Source organism: Paramisgurnus dabryanus, chromosome 14, assembly GCF_030506205.2.
Source record: "Paramisgurnus dabryanus chromosome 14, PD_genome_1.1, whole genome shotgun sequence".
Taxonomy (NCBI): domain Eukaryota; kingdom Metazoa; phylum Chordata; class Actinopteri; order Cypriniformes; family Cobitidae; genus Paramisgurnus; species Paramisgurnus dabryanus.
This window is the reverse complement of record NC_133350.1, coordinates 9,060,868-9,082,040: the sequence shown is the minus strand read 5'-3', so window position 1 is coordinate 9,082,040 and position 21,173 is coordinate 9,060,868. Positions and strand designations below refer to the sequence as shown.

At 34.7% G+C, this 21,173-nt stretch overlaps 1 protein-coding gene across 4 annotated transcripts; it reads left to right on the top strand.

Moving 5' to 3' along the window:
- The first annotated feature begins 2,292 nt into the window (after positions 1 to 2,292).
- Positions 2,293 to 19,370, top strand: pfkfb4a (6-phosphofructo-2-kinase/fructose-2,6-biphosphatase 4a). Of its 4 annotated transcripts, none has more exons than XM_065240993.2 (14): positions 2,293 to 2,445; positions 7,811 to 7,927; positions 8,053 to 8,149; positions 8,393 to 8,459; positions 8,781 to 8,855; positions 8,952 to 9,008; positions 9,147 to 9,268; positions 9,625 to 9,832; positions 10,213 to 10,359; positions 10,434 to 10,538; positions 12,851 to 12,980; positions 14,047 to 14,109; positions 14,221 to 14,285; positions 17,563 to 19,370. In XM_065240993.2, exons 1-14 carry the CDS (start codon positions 2,397 to 2,399, stop codon positions 17,620 to 17,622), a joined length of 1,362 nt encoding a protein of 453 aa, XP_065097065.1. In that variant the 5' UTR covers positions 2,293 to 2,396; the 3' UTR covers positions 17,623 to 19,370. The 4 variants fall into 4 exon arrangements, with proteins under 4 accessions (XP_065097065.1, XP_065097064.1, XP_065097063.1 ...); XM_065240992.2 differs by lacking the exon at positions 17,563 to 19,370 and adding an exon at positions 15,892 to 16,598; XM_065240991.2 differs by lacking the exon at positions 2,293 to 2,445 and adding an exon at positions 5,595 to 5,962.
- Positions 19,371 to 21,173: the final 1,803 nt, after the last annotated feature.

Here is a 21,173-nt window from a genome sequence, read left to right as displayed (position 1 = left end):
CTTGTACCTTTAAAGGTATACTAAACATAATACAACGTTGTACCTTTTTGGGCACATTATTGTACCCTATCTATTGTGTACCTTTAAAGGTACAGTTAACTGTTTTGTACCCCTAAAATTTAACTGTGACAAAATTGTTCCTACAATAGGTCCATGGGTGTAATATTGTACCCCAAAAGGTACAAAATGAACCTTTGGGGATACCACCTAAGGAAAAGAAAAGTTACAGTGTTGTACCTTTTTTCTTACAGTTTATGCATGGGTCTTTAACAGGGGGTCTGGAGCCCCTTGGGGGTCCATGGTGGTATTACTGGGGGTCCCCCAAGTATTATATGAGTTAAATTTATTTATTTTGGGGAAAAAATGAAATTAGGCATTAAACAAAAATCCATTAATAGGCTAATAACACAAATGATAAAAAACATTGAAAAGAAGCTTCCTTACATAATAAAAAACTTTGCTAAAATAAAGGTTCCCTAAAATGTAGTCATTTAAAATGTAATTTTAAATGCATATTTAACAGTATGTTAACAGTATGTATCTATGTATACAAAAAATATATTTTATATATTTGTAATGTAACCATCATAACAAAAAAATGTAAATACAGTTTTAATTTGATACATGTACTGGGGGTCCTTGCACTGAAAAAGGTTTAAGACCTCTGGTGTATGTTGATATATGAAGGTTAAAACTATATTTTCAAATACAAAATACGAGATTTACTTATACAAAATGTATATTTAAAACATTTTTGACCAGATGGATTCACTTTAAATGATCTTAAGAGATGATTCAAGGACCTAATTGTTTTTTTAGCGCTAAACTACTTGTTTGCAGATATCACTAGTTTGATATTTGCCTGTCTAATGCCATAACAATGTTTTAAATGTATAGCAGCTCAAAAGTCATGGGTTCGAACCCTGGAAACACACTGATAAAATGTATACCTTCTAAGGTATTGTAAGTTGAATAGGATAAAAGCGTCTACCATGCGTAAAAGTACTATTGATTTGACCGTTTTTGAGGCCAGTGGCAGTGTTTTTTGTACAGATACATAAGAGATTATTATATATTTTATTCTAGTCTATTCCCTTTTTCAGTAAAACACAAGAGAACATACACAATAACCCACAATAAACCCAGACAATGAGAGCCAGAGCCAGTAGGCTATATAGACATCTGAAGAAGATAACAGGGGTATGGTCACTAATCACTATGGCCTTTATAAAATATGTTCCAGAAAGAATTAGAAAGGTCAGGATATTCAGTTACAACTGGTCACACAATTTTCTATTGATGTTTTATGAATAAATAGCTATTATGTGAACTTTGGCCTTTATCCACAGCACATGTTTTACTGTGACGTTTCCTATGCTACATGTGGCTACGTGACCAACGGGTTCCATCATACGTGCTAAATATGTTACAGAATGTGGAAGTTGTTCTGCATCCAGCTGTAAATTTAATTTTTAAAGTAGATGTAAACGTCTCCTGAGATAACATGAGATTAAAACACCTCTCTTGCCTTTGTAAATGAGATTTTAACAGTCTGTCAACATTTAAAAGCACTTTTATGTCATGCTATACAGTGACTTTTATCTTTACAAACTTACAATCTGTTTTACAAGGATATAACATTCATATATAACTTTATATAGATAGTTACTTTTAAAAAACAAAACAAACAGGGAGATAAGTATAAGGATGAATATTTTTATATTTCATTTTTAAATATGAGTTGTGATAAGTTTGGTCAAATATATCACTTATAAATATCAATTTACCGTGGTTTTACTACAAAAAAAAAATACATGGTCACTTTAGTAAATCAATGATAATCAATACACCAAAAAAATGGGTACTACAAAAAAAATGTATAAGGTCTGTATTGAGAATGTGGATGGGAAAGCCGCTGAAAAACACTGGAAAACATCACACAAATTTTAGATAAAGTTGTTTAAATTTGAATTATATGGAAATGATGATTTGTGTGGGTCTGTCTCTGTGGTAATGTGCAGATTGTATCTGTCTGACGGGAACCAATTAAACATCATTAAATACTACTGAAATAAGACCCAAAACACACTACGTAATATAATTGCGTAATTGTTTAAACATTAAATATTTGATGAAATATAATTGTATTTGCAGCGGATTAGACGTTGTAACCACAGTGTGTAATCTAGCCAATTCTTACAAGCGCAACAGTATCAACAAACTTTCCCCTAATCCCTTTATTAAAAAGTGGGCGTGGCCCGTTTTCTTTCGTTCACAGCGATTGGCTCCGCTCCATGTCAATCAGTGGGCGTGTGCGCTGACGGTTTTACATACTTCTGCTTTCCACACCGCGGGTCGCGCATCAAAATAAAGCACTAACGCGCAAATCACGGACGATGAGGGGTGTTGGCAGATCAAGAAACGCGCAGATTGTGGATAAGAGGGGTAAGGATGAGATGTTTTGACTGGAGTGTGTCTGCGTTTCGGCGGAAGCGTCTCGTATCGTGTACGTGAAGAAGTAAACAAGAGTCTGTCACGTAGGCGTGTGTGCATGAGACTGTAGTGTCCACGAGTCGTTTATTTGAGCTGTGACATCATATATGCAGCTCGTTCGTACTCGAAACTAAGTATTTATGCTTGCACGTTGTTGTTATGTTTAATCTGCAAGCCATGCATTTGGTGTACAGACAAAAGCTGAAGTGTTCTGTATAATGCTTGTGAATGAATGAGATGCGTGCATCGAAATGCATTGAGGTTTATGTGCACGTATAGTTGATTTCATTGGTTTGAGAATCTAAGTGTTTGTTGGGTATGTCATTCATGATGTGCACTACTGTGAGACAGTTGAGGTCAAACCTTGGCCATGTTTGTTGAGGTAAAAATAGAATACTATGACCCAGAAAACTCATCATTGTTTTATTATTTATTTAAGTTATTGAAGGATTTGATACAATGAATGCTACTGCTGTTGCCTTTGTAAAGAGAATATTATGGGTTTGTTTAAATGACCATAAAATTAAGGGTTTGTTGTAAAGACAACAATCTGAGCTGGTAATTGAATGGCTCGTGTGCACAAGAGTGACACATGGGGCAGTTTCCTGGACAGTGTTTAGAATAATCCAGGACTAGGCCTTAGTTATTTTAGGACATTTAGGTAGTTTTTACCAACAAGCCTTACACAAAAAAACATTGCTGGTGTGCCTCTTGAACCAAAACAATGGCATTGGTAGGTTATGTCAGTGCAAGTTGTTTTAAGTTAAGACACTTTAATTATGCATTTTAGTCTGGGACTTAAGACTTGTTCGGGAAACCGTCCCATAAAGTATTAGTTTATACAAACACAGCCGGTTTACTGGCCTCAGAACAAGAGCATACAAAAACATGGTTTGGTATATTGACATTAACTATTGCGACAAACTACATTAGGCCAAACCTGTTGCCCGGCATGTTAAAACAGGCTTTCAAATGCAGTAATTTCTTTGGAGCATGTGGGAGATATGGTAATTTGGTTTACAGGAAGTTTGATAAATCATGACAGATAATGGCATGGACTTATTTAATACCCACCTTCTATTGTTTCGCAACACATGAGAGATGGTTATCTGAATGGCGAGTAATAAAAGGCATCAAAAGGATTTCACTAGAATTGACTTAACTTCCTAAGACCCGAGATTTGGTTTGAACCAATAAATATAATAACCAAATATTTTTCTAAGAATATGAAGCAGTGTATTTGTCCATGTTTGTGTACAACAAGTTCCAGTTACACAGAATTAAGTATTATGTTGCAAAAAAATGTGAGGTCTTATGAGGTTAAGTACTGCACATATCTTAATCTTAAAATGTTTTTATACATTAACCAATTGCTTTAATGAATATAAGAAAGAAGTTTTTAAATCTCACTCATCTATTAAATTGCGTAATAATGATGCATAAATGGACAGTGGCTTGTAATATGCAATAACATTTTCAGTTATGCATGATTTTAGGGCTTTAGTGCTTTTGTTGTTCCTCTTGCTGGAGTTTCAGGATCCGCTGTATATAAATGTTTTTATAAATGATTGCATATTTGATAAGGACATTCATTGAACATGTCACATTTTTTGGGCATATCAGTGTTTTGTGAGAGAAAAATACTTCCCAGAATCCCATAAGATGATATATTTAGTAAAAGACATCAGTCTTGTTTAAACTAACTACAAAAATAAGCTAACACCTATTGATAAACACTGTTCTCTGATGACATCACACATAGTGTTGTTTTATGCAAACTAGACTCAAAAAGCCATTAATCTCATCTGTTTTTGCATTAAAATAACCCATTTGAGATTAAAGACAATGGAAGCTGGTTAGTTAGAGATAAAGTGTTGCTCTCACAAATCACTGTTATCAAGCTGTGGGCACAGCACGAGTCAAATCCCTTACCCACAATTCACAGGGTCTGAATGTGGAAGAGGATATATTGCCATCTAGTGGATGGCTTGTGTATAATATAATGACTGGCTTATTTTACGTTTAAGGAATAAAATGCATATTATGTTTATATATGCAAGTAAAATCACATAAATTATTAGGAAATAAACAAGTACCCTCCTACTGTTCTGAAAAATGTATGTTTATGTATCATAATAATGTTTAAAATCATTTACACTGCTATTTTAGAATTTGACCTTTGACCTAATTTCGCTCTGTTGCATGAAATGCAACTGCTTATTACAAGTATTACATTTTTATCTTCCTCCTGTTGTTGGGCAAACAGGTTTTGCAAGGTAAACTGGGCATTCTTGGATTTTGCTGACCTAGTGACAAATCTAAACAGACCAGATCGTCCAAGTTTAAACCTGCAGAATCTGCATTAGGTGTTACTGACTTACTGGCGTAGTTGCTTCAATAATTATTTTTGACAGTAATATTGAGCTAGAATAATGAATAGACCGGATTATCCAAGTTCAAACTTGCCATCTCTTAACAAAACTGCATCAGGTATTAGTGACTTGCATGCATAGTTCACCCGAAAACTTTGAATTTAATAAAATATTACGTTTTAAAATTAGACCGTAAACACAAAAACACACAGTTAAATAATATTGAACAACACAATTCAGTTTATAACCGATAGACCTGTTTGATACTAATGGCTTTCTCTAGGGGGCGCATTTGGACACAAAAAGACCAAGCATTCATTCAAAGACCCATTCAAAAAATTTCAAAGAATGATACCTGGAAATAAATGAACATTTTATTCGGTAAAAAGCAATACTAATATAATAAACAAAAATATAATAAAAATACTAAACTATTAAAGTTATCAAAATTGCGTAAAGGATAGTGTCAGGTACCTCGTGACTAAAGTGTCTTTTCAAAAAACAACACTGATTCATTTTGATAGCCATTACTTTAAGCATATGCATTAGGTGATTAATATATTTAAATTATTATTATATTAGACCTAACAAACTTGCGGATACGTTAAGTATTACGGTACACTGCCCTCTGCGCTTTTTCTTGCGCCGTTACGGTAAAATAACCTGATGCACTTCTTTGCAAGTCATTACGGTACAGTAACAGGGTGTGGGTGTGCTTTTTGTGTTATTAAAGTAAATGAAATGGGTGTGCTTAGTTTGTGTTATTACAGTAGAGTACCGAACTGTACGTATTCTCTTGTCATTACGGTAAAGTAACCATTTTGCGTTCATTTTTACGCCGTTACGGTAGGCGCAGTCGTTTATCAGTTTTGTGACGTTCCATCTCGCCGTTTTTTTTAATGCTCGTAGACGACCGTACGCGGAGAGGACGCTTCACCGAATCGGATGTTCGAGCAAGATAATGAGTTTAATAGAGACAAACATCGAATGTTGCGGCAACGATCGACCCCGAGAGCTCACCCAGAACCCCTTGAAGAAAATATGGGTGCCTTTCTGCAGGAACGGCCTTGCGGAGAAAAACACTAAACAGAAAAAGGGTATGTGTGTGCGCGTGAAAGGATGCGAGGATGCTGGAGTCAGCGCGTTCACATATATGATGCAATAAAGATCGAGTTTTTTTATTTTTATAAGCTAACTTAAACTCTTCATTTATAAAATGCAGTGTAAATACGGTGTAATAATAACGTTATTTTCTTAATGTTACGTTGAAACACCCAGTTTGCTCTTAAATTTAACATTTTTAAATCTGTATGTTGTCCTTTCAGCTTTTTGCTGTTGTGTGTGTCACATAACCTGTCCATTACAAATCTTAGGTAAATTAACCATAGTTTACTTAGGTTATTATTAGCCACAGTTAAAAGGGACAGGAGTGCACGAGCATCGCCTTCGCTCCATCTGTGATGAAACCGCCCGCATTTTGTCACTTTCCGCATGTCTTCTATTAAAAATAAATTATGCTCTCGTGACTGCCGCGAAATGCACTTAAAGGGACAGTTCACCCAAAGATGAAAATTTTGTCATCATTTACAAAACTGTATACATTTCTTTGTTCTGATGAACCAAACAGTTCATGAGCCCCATTCACTTCCATGGAATTATTTTTTCCTACTATTGCAGTGAATGGGGCTCATGACCAGTTTGGTTACAAACATTCTCAAAATATCTTCTTTCCTATTCATCAGAACAAAGAAATGTATACAGGTTTGCAACAACATGAGAGTGAGTAAATGATGACAAAATGTAAATTTTTGGGTGAACGATCCCTTTAAGACAGATTAGCCCTAAATAACTTGTATTTGGTCAGTCTAGTTCTTAAAGGGATAGTTCGGCCAAAAATGATATTAAACCCATGATTTACTCACCCCCAAGCTGTCCGAGTTGCATATGTCCATCGTTTTTCAGACAAACACATTTTCGGATATTTTAGGAAATGTTTTAGATCTTTCAGTTGATTAAATGTAATGTTACGGGGTCCACCCATAGTCCACGACCTTCAAGTCCAAAAAAAGTGCGTCCATCCTTCACAAATTAAATCCAAACGGCTCCAGGATGATAAACAAAGGTCTTCTGAGGGTAATCCGCGCGGTGTTGTTGTAGAAATATCCATATTTAAAACTTTATTAACGAAAATAACTACCTTCCGGTAGCGCCGCCATCTTAGTCGCGTCCGCATTCAGGATGAGAGCTTACGCAGCCTACGGAGGCTACTCTGCTGCTGCTCTGTGCCCCCGCCCTCCGAATTTGTCATACGTCACTAAGAAAAGTGCGTACACTACGCTAATACTCTCTCCTGAATACAGAGGAGTCTAAGATGGCGGCGCTACCGGAAGGTATTTATTTTCGTTAATAAAGTTTTAAATATGGATATTTCTACAACAACACCGCGCGGATTACCCTCAGAAAACCTTTGTTTATCATCCTGGAGCTGTTTGGATTTAATTTGTGAAGGATGGACACACTTTTTTTGGACTTGAAGGTCGTGGACTATGGGTGGACCCCGTAACATTACATTTAATCAACTGAAAGATCTAAAAGATTTTCTAAAATATCCGAAAATGTGTTTGTCTGAAAAACGATGGACATATGCAACTCGGACAGCTTGGGGGTGAGTAAATCATGGGTTTAATATCGTTTTTGGCCGAACTATCCCTTTAAGACACTTATCGACTTAACGTGTTTTGCAGCTGGCTACAGGACTGTATGGACATTGGTATGATCTGATGTTATGCAATTTGACGTGTAGATACTAAAATGACCTCTGCTTTACGATGACAACTCAATGATTTTATTAAGGCAATAAATTCTAAGATTTGTGTCTTTGCTTGGTCACAGTATGTGTTTAGACATTCGCAGTATGCAGTCATTGCGTTTATTCTCTTTTTCAGTATGTATGACCAACTGCCCAACGCTTATAGTTACCGTAGGACTACCAGCCAGAGGAAAGACCTACATCTCCAAAAAACTCACACGCTACCTCAACTGGATTGACGTTCCAACAAAAGGTACAGTAAATTATTTAAATTAGTGTGCTGAGTTTTTAAATGTTTGTTTCCTTGATGTGTTGAATACGGTAGCTTTGTTGATCCGATTTCTGAAGTTGGTTTGTCTTGCTGCTTTGCCTTCACAGAGTTTAATGTTGGGCAGTACAGACGAGAATGTGTGAAGATCTACAAATCCTTTGAGTTTTTTCGGCCAGACAATGAAGAAGGCCTACAAATCAGGAAGTAAGACATGGATTTTTTAGATGGTGACTGGTGGTTTATTGACATGTATTTCTTTTATGACTACTGCCATTATATCTACAGTATATAATATTAAATTAAATTATTTAATGAAAAATTTTTTTAACTTAAGCACATTTCAATTCATAATTCAAATGAGTTGTGTATTTGATTGTTCTGGTTGTCAAACCTTCTAATATTTTTAATACCATTTAAAACTCATATGAAGTTTATGTTTTTTTCCAGAAAATGTGCATTGACAGCTCTCAATGACGTAAGACAGTACCTCACAGATGAAGGTGGCCAAGTAGCGGTAAGGAAAACATCATTTGAGCACAAATAAAATACATGTGGGTACACATTGTTTGTTTAAATCCAAGCCATCTAGTACATTATCTCTGCTTAGCTGCAATTTAAATGGTGCTTTAAGTGATATTTTTTGTTATACACCATATAAAATGTCCATATTAACAAGTACAATTTGTTTAAAGTATCCTACGGTTATCTCTTACAGCCATAAACTCTGTAAACAGAGATAAAAAGTCAGCCAGTCATGGCGCCCTGCTTTGCATTTTTCTTATTGGCTGATTTAATCCTTTAAATGTTATACATTTTTTGTTTATATAATCTTTAGGTTTTTGATGCCACAAACACAACAAGAGAGCGACGAGAGACAATCCTGAGATTTGCAGAGCAGAATGGTTTTAAGGTGACATGTTTTATTTATCTAATGTGTTTGTTTCTCTCATGTGTGTGTGTTTTTAACTTCAGTACCTTTAAATATATATATATATATATATTTCAGGTTTTCTTCGTAGAGTCTGTATGTGAAGACCCAGATGTTATTGCTGAGAACATTGTGGTGAGTATCAGAACAGGAAAATGTACAATAAGTGTACATGTGCCATCCATGACCTTTGCAGTGCTAACACAAAACTCTATAGGTTCCCTGATTTGCATCCTTTCTAACAATAGTTGTGTTTGTTGCCTTTGTGTTCAGCAAGTGAAGTTGGGCAGTCCAGACTACACGCACTGTAACACAGAAGATGCTGTCGCAGACTTCATGAAGAGAATTAAATGTTATGAGAACTCCTATCAGACGCTGGATGAGGAGCTGGACAGGTAAACAGCGCTTATAGAAAATATAGGGGTGGTTTCCCAGACTGGGTTTAGATTAAGCCAGGACTAGGTCTTAGTTTTATAAGGATATTTAAGCAGTTTTTACAAACATACTTAAGAAAAACAAACATTACTGGTGTTCATTTTGAGACAAAACAATGTCAATGCTATATTTTTAAAAATATGTCAGTGCAAGCTGTTTTTTAGTTTGAATACTCAAAAGTCCATTTTAGTCTTGGTCTAAGTTTACGCCCTGTCTGGGAAACCACATATTATTGTTTTAAGATGAATCATATATATAGTCTTGAGCTGTTTTACCATGTTGACATCTTTTCTTCTTAACTTCTGTGTCAATTCAGGGATCTTTCCTTTATTAAGATAATTGATGTCGGACGGCGGTACCTTGTGAACCGAGTCCAGGACCACATACAGAGCCGAATAGTTTATTACCTCATGAACATCCACATCACACCCCGCTCCATCTATTTGTGCCGGCACGGAGAGAGTGACCTGAACCTCAAAGGTCGCATCGGAGGGGATTCAGGGCTTTCAGCCAGGGGAAAGGAGGTGAGATAAAAAAAAGTTTACCCAAAAAAAGTTTAATTCTGTCTTCATTTATTCACCCTTATGTTGTTCTAAATCTATTTGAGTTTTTTTTTATAAAGACAAAACAAGATACTTGATAAATGATAGTAACTACACAAGATACTTGATAAATGATAGTAACTACAAGGGAGAGAAATTTTCTTTGTACGACGCGTCGTGAATGTATTAGCATTTAGCCTAGCCCCATGTATTGCTTAGGATCCAAACAGGGATGAATTTAGCCACCAAACACTTCCATGTTTTCCCTATTTAAAGACTGTTACATGAGAAGTTACACGTGGCACAAAATAAAATGTGTGTTTTTAAACTTCTGTTGTCCTCCTGTCTTTCTCTCTTTTCAGTTTGCTAAGGCTATGGGTCAGTTTATCCAGTCACAGAATATTCGTGATTTGAAGGTGTGGACGAGTCAGATGAAGAGGACCATACAGACAGCAGAAGCTCTGGGTGTGCCATACGAACAGTGGAAAGCTCTTAATGAGATAGATGCTGTAAGTAACACTTCATATATAACTTTGAGATTTTCGGATGTGTTTGTGATCATCTGGTTGTTTTGTATGTTTAGGGTGTTTGTGAAGAGCTCATGTATGAGGAGATACAGCAGAAATATCCTCAGGAATTTGCATTACGTGACCAGGACAAATATCGCTACCGCTATCCCAAAGGAGAGGTGAGACTATGTCGAAGCAGCTGATGGGGTTTTTGAAAATAAATATAAATTTTTTTCTATTTTGCAATTAGGGCTGTGACGGTTAGGATATTTTCTCACCGCGGTGAAGCATAAAAAAAATCATGCGGTTATGCGGTTAACCGCACAACAGTAACCCCCAAAGCCCAAAAGCACAACCACCCACCCCCGAAAAGCATCGGAAACGTCTTCTTATTTATTATTAAAACAACAAATTATATTAGCAATAACAACATAAAATAATATTTATTTCCATAGGTATAATATATATATATATATATATATATATATATATATATATATATATATAGCAATACATATATATATTTTTATATATACTATATATAATAATTATATAATTTTTTGTCATCGTTTATAACCCATTTTGTACAATACATTTCATACAATAGCAACCTGAAAAAAACTAGAAAGAACATGCCGAGCTTAACATTGTTTCTTGTAAGCAAAACCTTGATTCCAATTTCTTTAGACATTTTTAGAGTGTTTTTCGGGTAACACTCCGTGGATATAACGCACTCCTCCAAACGCAACGGGTTGAACGTTAAATAATTTATTGCACAATAAAATGGGTTACAAACAATGACAAAAACTGTTCCATAATTCATATTAAACTCAAAAGAAACGAAAATAAATACTATTTCATGTTACTATAGTTAATATGTTTCATTATAATTTTTCAAAGCAGATACGAAACGAAATAACGTATTGCATCATCCCGTAAATAACTGCGCAAAACTTATGGATACTCCAATCAATGCTTTAAATTACTGCTGTCCATTTACATAATCAAGAAGATAATAAAACTTTTTTGATCCCGAGCTGGAGAAATTAGTTTACAGCATTAACGGGTCACGCGGTCAGTAAGCCCTCACCTGCCTGACTGATGTCACTATGGTACTTTGCTCCTCTCGCAAAAGTCTTGGAGATTTCCAACTGTCGTTGCTGGGCTGAAGTTTTATGCTTTACTAAAGGTATGTTTGGTGCTCCCAAGTCCGACAAACGCCACATGATAGTTAATCATCACAAGATGTGATTTTAGATAGTGGCATTTCCTCGCTACGATAGTCAGACATATAGGTCTACAGCCGACCGCGCTAGCCTTCATAACTATAGTTGGCATGTTTGACCATTATAGTTTTAAATAATTATGCTATTATTATCAGTACCAACACGCATTTCGTGCTGCCCGGTGACCTTCTTGCACCTGAATAATGTAATGCGCGTGGCTGTGAGATTTCCTTGCACTTGAGATTTTGTTATTCGCGCAGTGAGTGAGTTGGTACAGTTCCATGGCATGCAATAAATATCAGAGCACCTGGGCATGACGCGCTTAAATTAATGGCTTCATGTTTAAGAAGATTGCGCCCGTGACAGTAGGCTATTGTGTGTATTTAAGAACTGAAACTAAGTAATTAAATAACAATTATAAGACATGCGCACATAATAAACCCCTATATATGTTTAATGCACCGTCCCTCCCCCTTGTGCGGAAAGCAGTTTTTTTCTCTAGAACCCTTGAACACAGGATGGAAGACAGTAAATTATGATTAACAATGACTTTTGTGTATAGTTCATATCATACACCATATGACTTCTATAACTTTCACCAGCAAAATAAAGAAAATATAAAAAAGTGCGGTGATGACGATGATGAACTCAGCACCGCGGTTGGCATCTCATTACTGCGGTGATGCGGTGACGCGGTTATCGTCACAGCCCTATTTGCAATCAATTTTAGTTTACAGAGGTGTATTGATTTCTTTTAAATACTTGTTAGGTTACCCTTTGCCAACCTCTCTTTGAACCATTATAATCAGGTTAATCTACCGGCCAAATGCCGTAAACAAATCAATCTGTTAAGCTGTTTTCTAAAGAATTGACTTAAGAAAAGTCAATACTTAAGCCTAAAGGGCTTTATTGATGTTTTTTATGCGCGGTTTTCTCTATCTGAACACTTTGCACAGCCTTAACCTGAGCTTCTGCACACACACACTTATACAAGTTACACTGTCATCTGTCCAGTTGTGTGTCTTAATGCAAGCCAGGCTTAACGCTCCACATTGTTCTATTAGATGAAGGGAACAAGATTCTTATCACCTGTGATTAGATTTGTAAGATGAGATGCATGTAATAAACAGGAACAGATGTGTTGTAAACAGGGATCTGTGCATTACTGATTAAACTGATGTTGTGACCCCACCCACTAAGCTCTCGTGTGATTTATATATATATAAGTAAGATATAATAGTGTTTCTTGCTCTCTCCACACATAGTCTTATGAAGACCTGGTCCAGCGGTTAGAACCTGTGATCATGGAGTTGGAGCGTCAGGAAAACGTTCTGGTTGTCTGTCATCAAGCTGTCATGAGATGCCTGCTGGCCTACTTTCTGGACAAAACTGCAGGTGACAACCAGATCTTTAAAAATGATTACCATTGCTTGAGGATTAAAGGTGCATTGTGTAACTTTAATAGGGGGTCTCTTGACAGAAATGCAATATGATATACATAACTATATTATCAGTGGTAAATAAAGACCTTACAAAATGAACTGTATTGTTTATATAACCTTAGAAGGACACATTTCTGTGTAGATACACTACGGGTCCCCATACATGGAAGTTGCTGTTATGTTTCAACAGTAGGGCGTTTTCTTAGACGATGACATGTTTGTCCTGTGGCGGCTGCTGTAGCTTCTCTATGCGTTTTGAAAGAGAAGGCTGAGCTGTGGACTGAGCCATTGGCTGCAATTCACAATCTCACCACTAGTTGCCACTAAAAATCTATGCAGTGGACCTTTAATACTGCGTTTACAATACTTGCATACTTGCACGCTATATACTACTTGTAAACTGCAGTGGTGTCCGGTGACTTCTCTTCCGAAGGACGTTAATTGAAAATATTTGTTCGAAGTGTCATGTGCACTGTTGGGGAAGTTGCTTTTAAAAGTAACGTTACATTCACACAGGGCGTAAGTGTTAACGCTTCCTTTTCACTTTTAATGGGTGACGTCATGCATTGCCGAACTGAATTGTGGATCCGTCGGCACCGCGTCAGTGCCGCTGCCCGTGGCAGATGTTGAACATTTCTCAATTTTTCAAGCGGCAAGATGTGCGTCAGCCAATCAGATCGCCTTATGCAAATAACTTAGGGAGAGCCAGCCAATTACGTTTATGGAAGACTGGAGCATGTGTTGTGGCCACTGTGACTGGCTGTTGGCCACGCTTCAGACAAGCCTTCCGTCAACGCTTTCGTCCCATGTGAATGTACCGTAATGCATTACAATATTAAGTTATTCCCCAAAAAAGTAACTAATTGCGTTACTTAGTTACTTTTTATGAAAAGTAATAGTTACGTAACTTTTTCTTACTTGGCTGTTTTCAATTCTGTAGCTTTCATATAATCATGAAGCTTTCACATGTTTAATCTAGTATTTGTATGAGTAATTTCTCTTTGTTGTGTACTTTACAGAGGAACTGCCCTACCTGAAATGCCCTTTACATACAGTATTGAAGTTAACGCCGGTGGCCTATGGTGAGACGCATTGTTTCTATAAAGCTATTAAAATCTTGTATTTTATTTATTTAATAGGCATCTGATTGTGAGGCTTTAAGTGACTGACTGTGAATTATTGTGTGTCTTCAGGTTGTAAAGTGGAGTCAGTTTGTTTGAAGGTGGAAGCTGTGAATACACATAGAGACAGACCAGCGGTAAGACACATACTCTTCATCATACACACAAACACACAGACATACTCACTCACTCGTGGTTTGGTAGACTCCTTATCATATGTGACCCTGGACCACAAAACCTGTGAACCATTTGAAGAGTTTGGTTCCAAAACATGATAAACGCCATTTTTACAAAAAATGAGTTAGCACCAAAATCAGTTTATCTGGTCATCTTTTCTCCCTTTTTCCAAACCATGACAAACGCCACTCTTTCTTCTCTGCAGAATGTAATAAATCCGCTTAACCAATCACAGCGCATCATTCCACGCATTGTAAACAATAATAGTGGCGCGTTGAATACACACAGAATCTTAGTTTTCCCAATCTACTTTGTACTTTGTGATCAACAATCAAACAAAAATAATACTTTTGACGCCATTGATAAACCTGTGGTGGTTTTCTGTGGTGGGGAAGAAAAGTAAGCCAAATGCCGGCTGTTGTTTGTTCTCACACGACAGCATCAAGCTTCTATCATGCTAACACATTGACCCCAGGGGATCTTATGAAAAACTTTCCATTATTTTACTCAGTCAATGAAACTCGAGCAGGACCAAAACATTTTACAGCTGATCGCTGTCAAAAAAGTTCAGCAATGATGCCCCAAGGATGACAGCAGCAATGACAGTGTTAATATGACAAAGTAAGTGTTTTGATTAATGCCATTAATGTTTATTTTTTTAATCAGTGTATAGCACTAGTCAACTAAATGATTATAACATGGCAAAGATTAATGCATATTTATATATAGATTCAATAGATTTATAGCATTTTGAAAAAAAAACTTGGACATGGATTTATTGCATTTTGCGGGGAAAAAAATAATGTTTTTATAATAAATCTTTGAAAATCAAATTATGGGTTTGAATTTTTAATGTTATTATAATTTTAAAAAACTCTGTGAAAGTTTGTATTAGAAAACAGTAGTTTTCATCTCTTTACTTTCTTGGTATATAAATTAGTCAAAATGGATTTGAACCAAACTCTTAATTTGTAGCAATATACAAAACTACATTGTTTGGGTCAAAATTATCTTTTTTTGTTGCCAAAATCATTAAGATATTAGGTTAAGATATTTTGTACATTTCCAAGCATAAATATATCAAAAATGTATTTATCATTAGTAATATGTGTTGCTAAAGACTTCATTTGGTGGCGATTTTCCCAATATTTCGATTATTTTTTTTTTTTTTTGCACCATCAGACTCCCGATTTTCAAATAGTTGTATCTCGGCCAAATATTTTCATATCTTAACCAAACACCATACAACAATTGAAAGCTTTTTTATTCAGCTTTCATAAGTCAATGTCAAATTGACCCTTATGAATGGTTTTGTGGTCCAGGAGGGTCACATATGATTAGTGGAAGAAAGTGTGGACTCATTGATGAATGACTACGGTGAAATCTGTGTCACATGCTCGAACAACAACATAACAGAAATGTTTCCTATACGTGATAAGGGGGTCAGCTCTGGTCATAGTTTTGGCTCATCATGTTGTTATTTCGGGAGCTAAACCTGTTTGTTGTCATGTTTCCCACTCGCTCACTCATCTGTATGACATCACTCCCTTTGTTTGCTTCAAACAGAACGTAGATGTGTCACGGCTGACAGAAGAGGCTTTGTTAACAGTGCCAAATCATCAGTGACATTTTTATCTGTCTTTATTGTTATTTATATCATTCACACCGTAAAGATAGAATATTGACTCTCAGGATTTAAAGGCATTTTTTTATTTCCTAAACTGTTGTGGGCTCAGGAACTGTGTTTTGTTTTACAATATAGCAAATAACTTTAATAGGTGATTAACACTAAATGTGAAGGTTAGTATGGTAACGTTCATGTCTGATAATTCACTATGCGTATAAAGCCTTGGCTTCAATGACATCATTTAGTATTAAAATGAAGTTATAATTTTGCACTTTATTACAAACATACACTGAAATATTTTAGTGCCTGTTGCTAAAATATCAGTCACTCCAATGGCATATGTAACAATGAGTTATTTATTTATAGTGCAAAAGCATTTATAATTTAATTTTGGATTAAATCTAGTAGACCTTATGGTTTTGAATGTTAACAATTTATTTTATAGTATAGTATTTATAGTAAAAGTATTTAGGGGATGTTTTTTTATAAAATGCTAAGCTGTATTATAGATTTTAGAAAACACTTTTACACTATAATAAAATTTTACGTATGCAAAACCAGGATATGTTATAATACAAACCTTTTCTCAGAGGAAAATCTCTGTTGTAATGTTCATGTGCGATGCCAATAAAATGTATTTAAATAGTGTTTGAAATTCTGTCTCTTTATACTTACCCATAATTCAGTCTGTCACTAAAGACAGATACTAAACAATTTCTAAAACATAACTACCAAAACATGATATACAAAACAACAGATGTAGAGACTATAGAAGTAATAAAGGACAGTAGTATCTGTGGACTTTGACAAGATATAAAAATTGAGGTTAAAGGACAACAACAGGACATGTGATGCAATCATTCATTGTTTTGCACATCCTCTGGTGACATAAGCGTTTTTTGCTTGCATCACCACACGTTTCGTAATATGACATTTAATCTCTGTGTGTAATTTTATGAATTTTTGTTTTTTTCTGAGTATTTGTGCCTTTACATGAACTCTTTTCCCGCCATTGACGAGTTGTCCTTCAATTAAAAGAAAACATTTACATAAAAAAAATCGTGTTCCTGATGAATTTTTGTGTTAATTTGCAAGATTTTCCACTAGATGGCGCACTTACCCAATTTATGAAAAAAACTGAAGCCAAAATGATATTTACTAACTTTAAACTCTGTGTATGTTTTGATAATCGTTCTGAATCTGATCTCTTAGAAAATTCCTTCACAAATTTGATTTATTTCAGCTTTTTTTGCTAAATTTTTATTATTTTTTTAAGAAAAATACCCATATTTAAGAGTTTATAAACAGAGAAAAAAAATATAGATAGGATGAAACGTTTTTTTTTTTATTGTTTGTTTAAAAGCAGAGGGTCTGTTCTTTCATTTGATGTATTTTTTTAAAGAAAATTTTCCTGTAAGGCATTTTGTGAAACTTTTGTGAAAATCACAAAAAATGCTGGCGGTCAATTTTTCAAAAATTGGGGAATAAGTTTAGAGTAAAAAACTTTAAGCCTTTCAGATGAAAATAGTTTATAATATTTCTATTTTAGTTATCACAAAGTTTTATTATCATAAAAATAAATTATTTATCCATTTTTGTTCTTATCCTAGAATGTTAATGTGCATCGCACAGCTGAAGATGCTTTACAGACTGTCCCACCTCATCTTTGACCTCCTCTGTATCATCTCTACCCTGTCTCTGGTCCAAACCTGGCTTTGCTGTTTCAACTTAGCCTTCCACTGACGGTCGCCTGGTCAGCTTTTGCTCTGTAATTCTGGAAGATGAGATTTGTGGGGTCATTTCTGTACTGTATGTTGTGTACCGGTTGTATATAGTGTGAGGAGTTCGGGAAATCAAGTATATCTGTATTTAATATGCATATATGTACATACACAAATTTAAATGTATATACATTATACCTATGGGTAATAATGTATAGGTTATTTTGCTGCTCCTCCGATATCTGAGCCCTAATTTTGTCCGATTTATTTAATCTCTCTGTTATTTTGAGGGATGGATGACAAAATATGTGCAAGATGTTTGTGTGTGACAAAGAAACACTCACTGTGTCAAAGAACATAACATTCAGTTTTACTTAATAATGGTTTTGGCTTCATATGATGATTGAGTTTATGTATTTATTTACATTTTATATGCTTTAAAGATTTAAATGTAATACTGACCTTTATCCCTTGACATTTAAATCAGACGACTATATTGTATTAATTCAAGTGTTGTTTGAACAAAATACTGATAGTTGATCAATTAGTTCATTTTATATCATGTCAGGTTTTGTTCGGAGAAATTAAGGTATACTTCAACTGTATTTAAAATTATCTAAAAGATGTTTCCTATCTTGTCAAATGTTGTAACAAAATTATAAACTTGGTATAAGTATTAACAACAGTAAATAGCTTTTTCAGGGACCATTAAAGGGCACCTATTATGCAAAATCCACTTTTACAAGGTGTTTGGACATAAATGTGTGTTGGCAGTGTGTGAACACAACAACCCTACAATGTTAAAATCCAGCCGCTCATTTTTTAATCCACATTAAACCAAAGCAGTCTCATTAGACATGCTGTTTTGATTTTCTTGTTAATGTGACATCACACTGATAAAGCTCTGCCCACAGCCACTGACTGATTAGTAAATTTTACTCAAAAGCTTTACTAAAAGTGATTTATTTTAACTGAAAGTGCTCACTGTCTGTTAGTAAGGAAGTGATTTTGCATATAAAGGTACACACTTGAAACCACACTTTTTGCTCCTACCCAAATGGGGGCATTTTTGACACGCTATAACAAATAATCTGTGGGGTATTTTGATATAAAACTTAAATAAAACGCATACTAAACACACACCTAAGACTTACATTACATTTTATAAAAAATTGACATAATATGTGCCCTTTAAATGTTTATACCAACTTTCCCTATCTCCATCTTATAAAATAAGTAACAGTTCTCTAGTATTACCTAAAACAATATTATTTATCTGCAGCTGTCCAATGTTGCTATCCAATTTGACCAGTATGATATTGTTACCTTCAATGTTACCTCAAACAATGTCCAAAGCAAACTGTATACAGTGTAAACTTGAAACAGATCATCATTTAAAATGAGATTTTTTTAATATGAATCATGTATTATTATGATTGATTGATGCAACAAATGCAGAAATGTGTACAAAATCTGATTTATGATATTAGATATTACCACAATTACAGATTACAAGTCATTGACTTGAATTGTATTTTAAAGTTTCATTGGATCACAAAGTAATTTGTGTAAGAGCCAGATCATTTATAGTTTCAATGGTTAATACCAAAACTCAAGTCCAGAATTTCTGGAAAGTGTTGAAAATTATGATTCATTTGTATGTGTTGGAATGAAATGTCATTGAATAAAACATTTGTGGTGATTTAATGTTTTTGTAATAGTTTTTTGGACTGATACAGTACAATAAACAGAGTAAGGGATTGATTTCAGCTATGGCTTATGTTACAGTGATCAAAGATGAAAGCACAGATAGTATAAAAAAAACTCTCAGTTCATCTCCTATTAAAGATACAAACCATATTTCTATAGCAGAAGAAAACCTCCATCTGCACAAGCTTCACGGTATGTGTGAATATTTGGCATTCGGAGATACAGTCCCCTAAACTAGGCTATTTTAACACGACACCGCTATTGTTGATATATCAAATCATGTAGTGCACCAAACCTGTCTGACTTTCTTTTTTTGTGATACACAAAGGTGATCATTTTTACTGTATGAAAGTACTGTAAATCAGAGTACCCCCAAAAATGATGAACCTTTTGTGAAGGACCCTTTTTCTGAAATATATATCCACTTATATATTTTGGTTTAATAAAACATTTAAACTGTGTTAGTTACATACTAAGTGTGACATCATGAAGACAGCATATTGTTCACAAACCTAAATAATCGGGTAAACCTAAATAAAAGTAATCTTGGATTCATTTTATTAATTAAACATTATTAATATTTCAGTAGACTTTTATAAATTTTGCATATTTACATTATACAGAACTGAACTGAACTGAATTTAAGCTGTACACTAAAATTAAGAACTATAAAATGACTATGACTACACAGATGACTGTTATTATAATCATTATTATTTTCATCTGAGTGAATAATACACAGAATATCCAGCAAGAAACGTAGAAATATGCTGAAGCAGGATGATTGAATCAATGAGTTGAACCAATTCATTCACTGAAAAAAATTATTCATTCAGTTTACTCAATTTTCTTAAGGTAAGTGGTTTCAATCGATTAAAAAAAGATAAGTAAAATAAAATAAAATAAAAAACTTTTGTTTAAATGTAGTAAAAATTGAGTAAATTGAATGAATAATTTTTTCAGTGTTGAGATTATCTTGAATGAATCAACTCAAGTAAACAATTCACTCAGGAATCGGCCGTTTCTCAATCGGAAGGCTGCAGCCTCCGGAGGTCGTATTTGTAGGCTGCAAACGTCATCAACCACATATTTCAGAATATTAACAATTATAAAATTGACTATTAGTATTAGTTAATGGTAAATTATTTAAATATGCTCATGACTTGCAAATATAATGCACAGTTAATTTAAATAAATCAGGCTTGATGATGACGTATGCAGCCTGCATATGCGACATCCGGAGGCTGCAGCCTTCGGATTGATAAACGGCCATCATTACAACTCCTATAAACTCACCCGGGTGAACTAAAGCAGATTTTTACCATTATTGTAGCGTAAAATTTAAACTAGTTATAATAGAGAACTGTCGCGAGGCTTGAGAAAGCCTGTCTATATAACACAAATGATTAATGAATTGCTTTTATTGTCGTACGATGCTTTTGAAGCTTAATTATGCTAGATTGCTTTGCAAATACAGAAATAGTGTGTTCCAAGGATAAACATCAGGGTGAGTAATTTATATTACTAATATTTTAGGTTAATTATGCAATGTTTTTTATTTTAGATTGCAAACTGTAAAATTACAGGATTTATACCTGTTAAAAAGTCAGCCGTATAATTCACAATGCTTGACACGTGTGTATCAGGATGTTTTTGTTGCTGTAATGGAGGTGGTTTATAAAGATAAAACAAAAAATTGAGAGATGTGTTTTTAATATATCTACAATTTCATATTTTCTCATTTGATAAGGTGTAATGATTGGGACACAAAATCAGCAGGTTTAGGGTTT

Excerpts from the sequence above, each read along its gene's own strand:
- pfkfb4a (XM_065240991.2), top strand. The coding sequence starts at position 5,827 with ATGAGTTTAATAGAGACAAACATCGAATGTTGCGGCAACGATCGACCC. Across the intron at positions 7,928-8,052 it reads GATTGACGTTCCAACAAAAG|AGTTTAATGTTGGGCAGTAC; the intron begins GTACAGTAAATT and ends TTGCCTTCACAG. Across the intron at positions 10,360-10,433 it reads CTCTTAATGAGATAGATGCT|GGTGTTTGTGAAGAGCTCAT; the intron begins GTAAGTAACACT and ends TTGTATGTTTAG.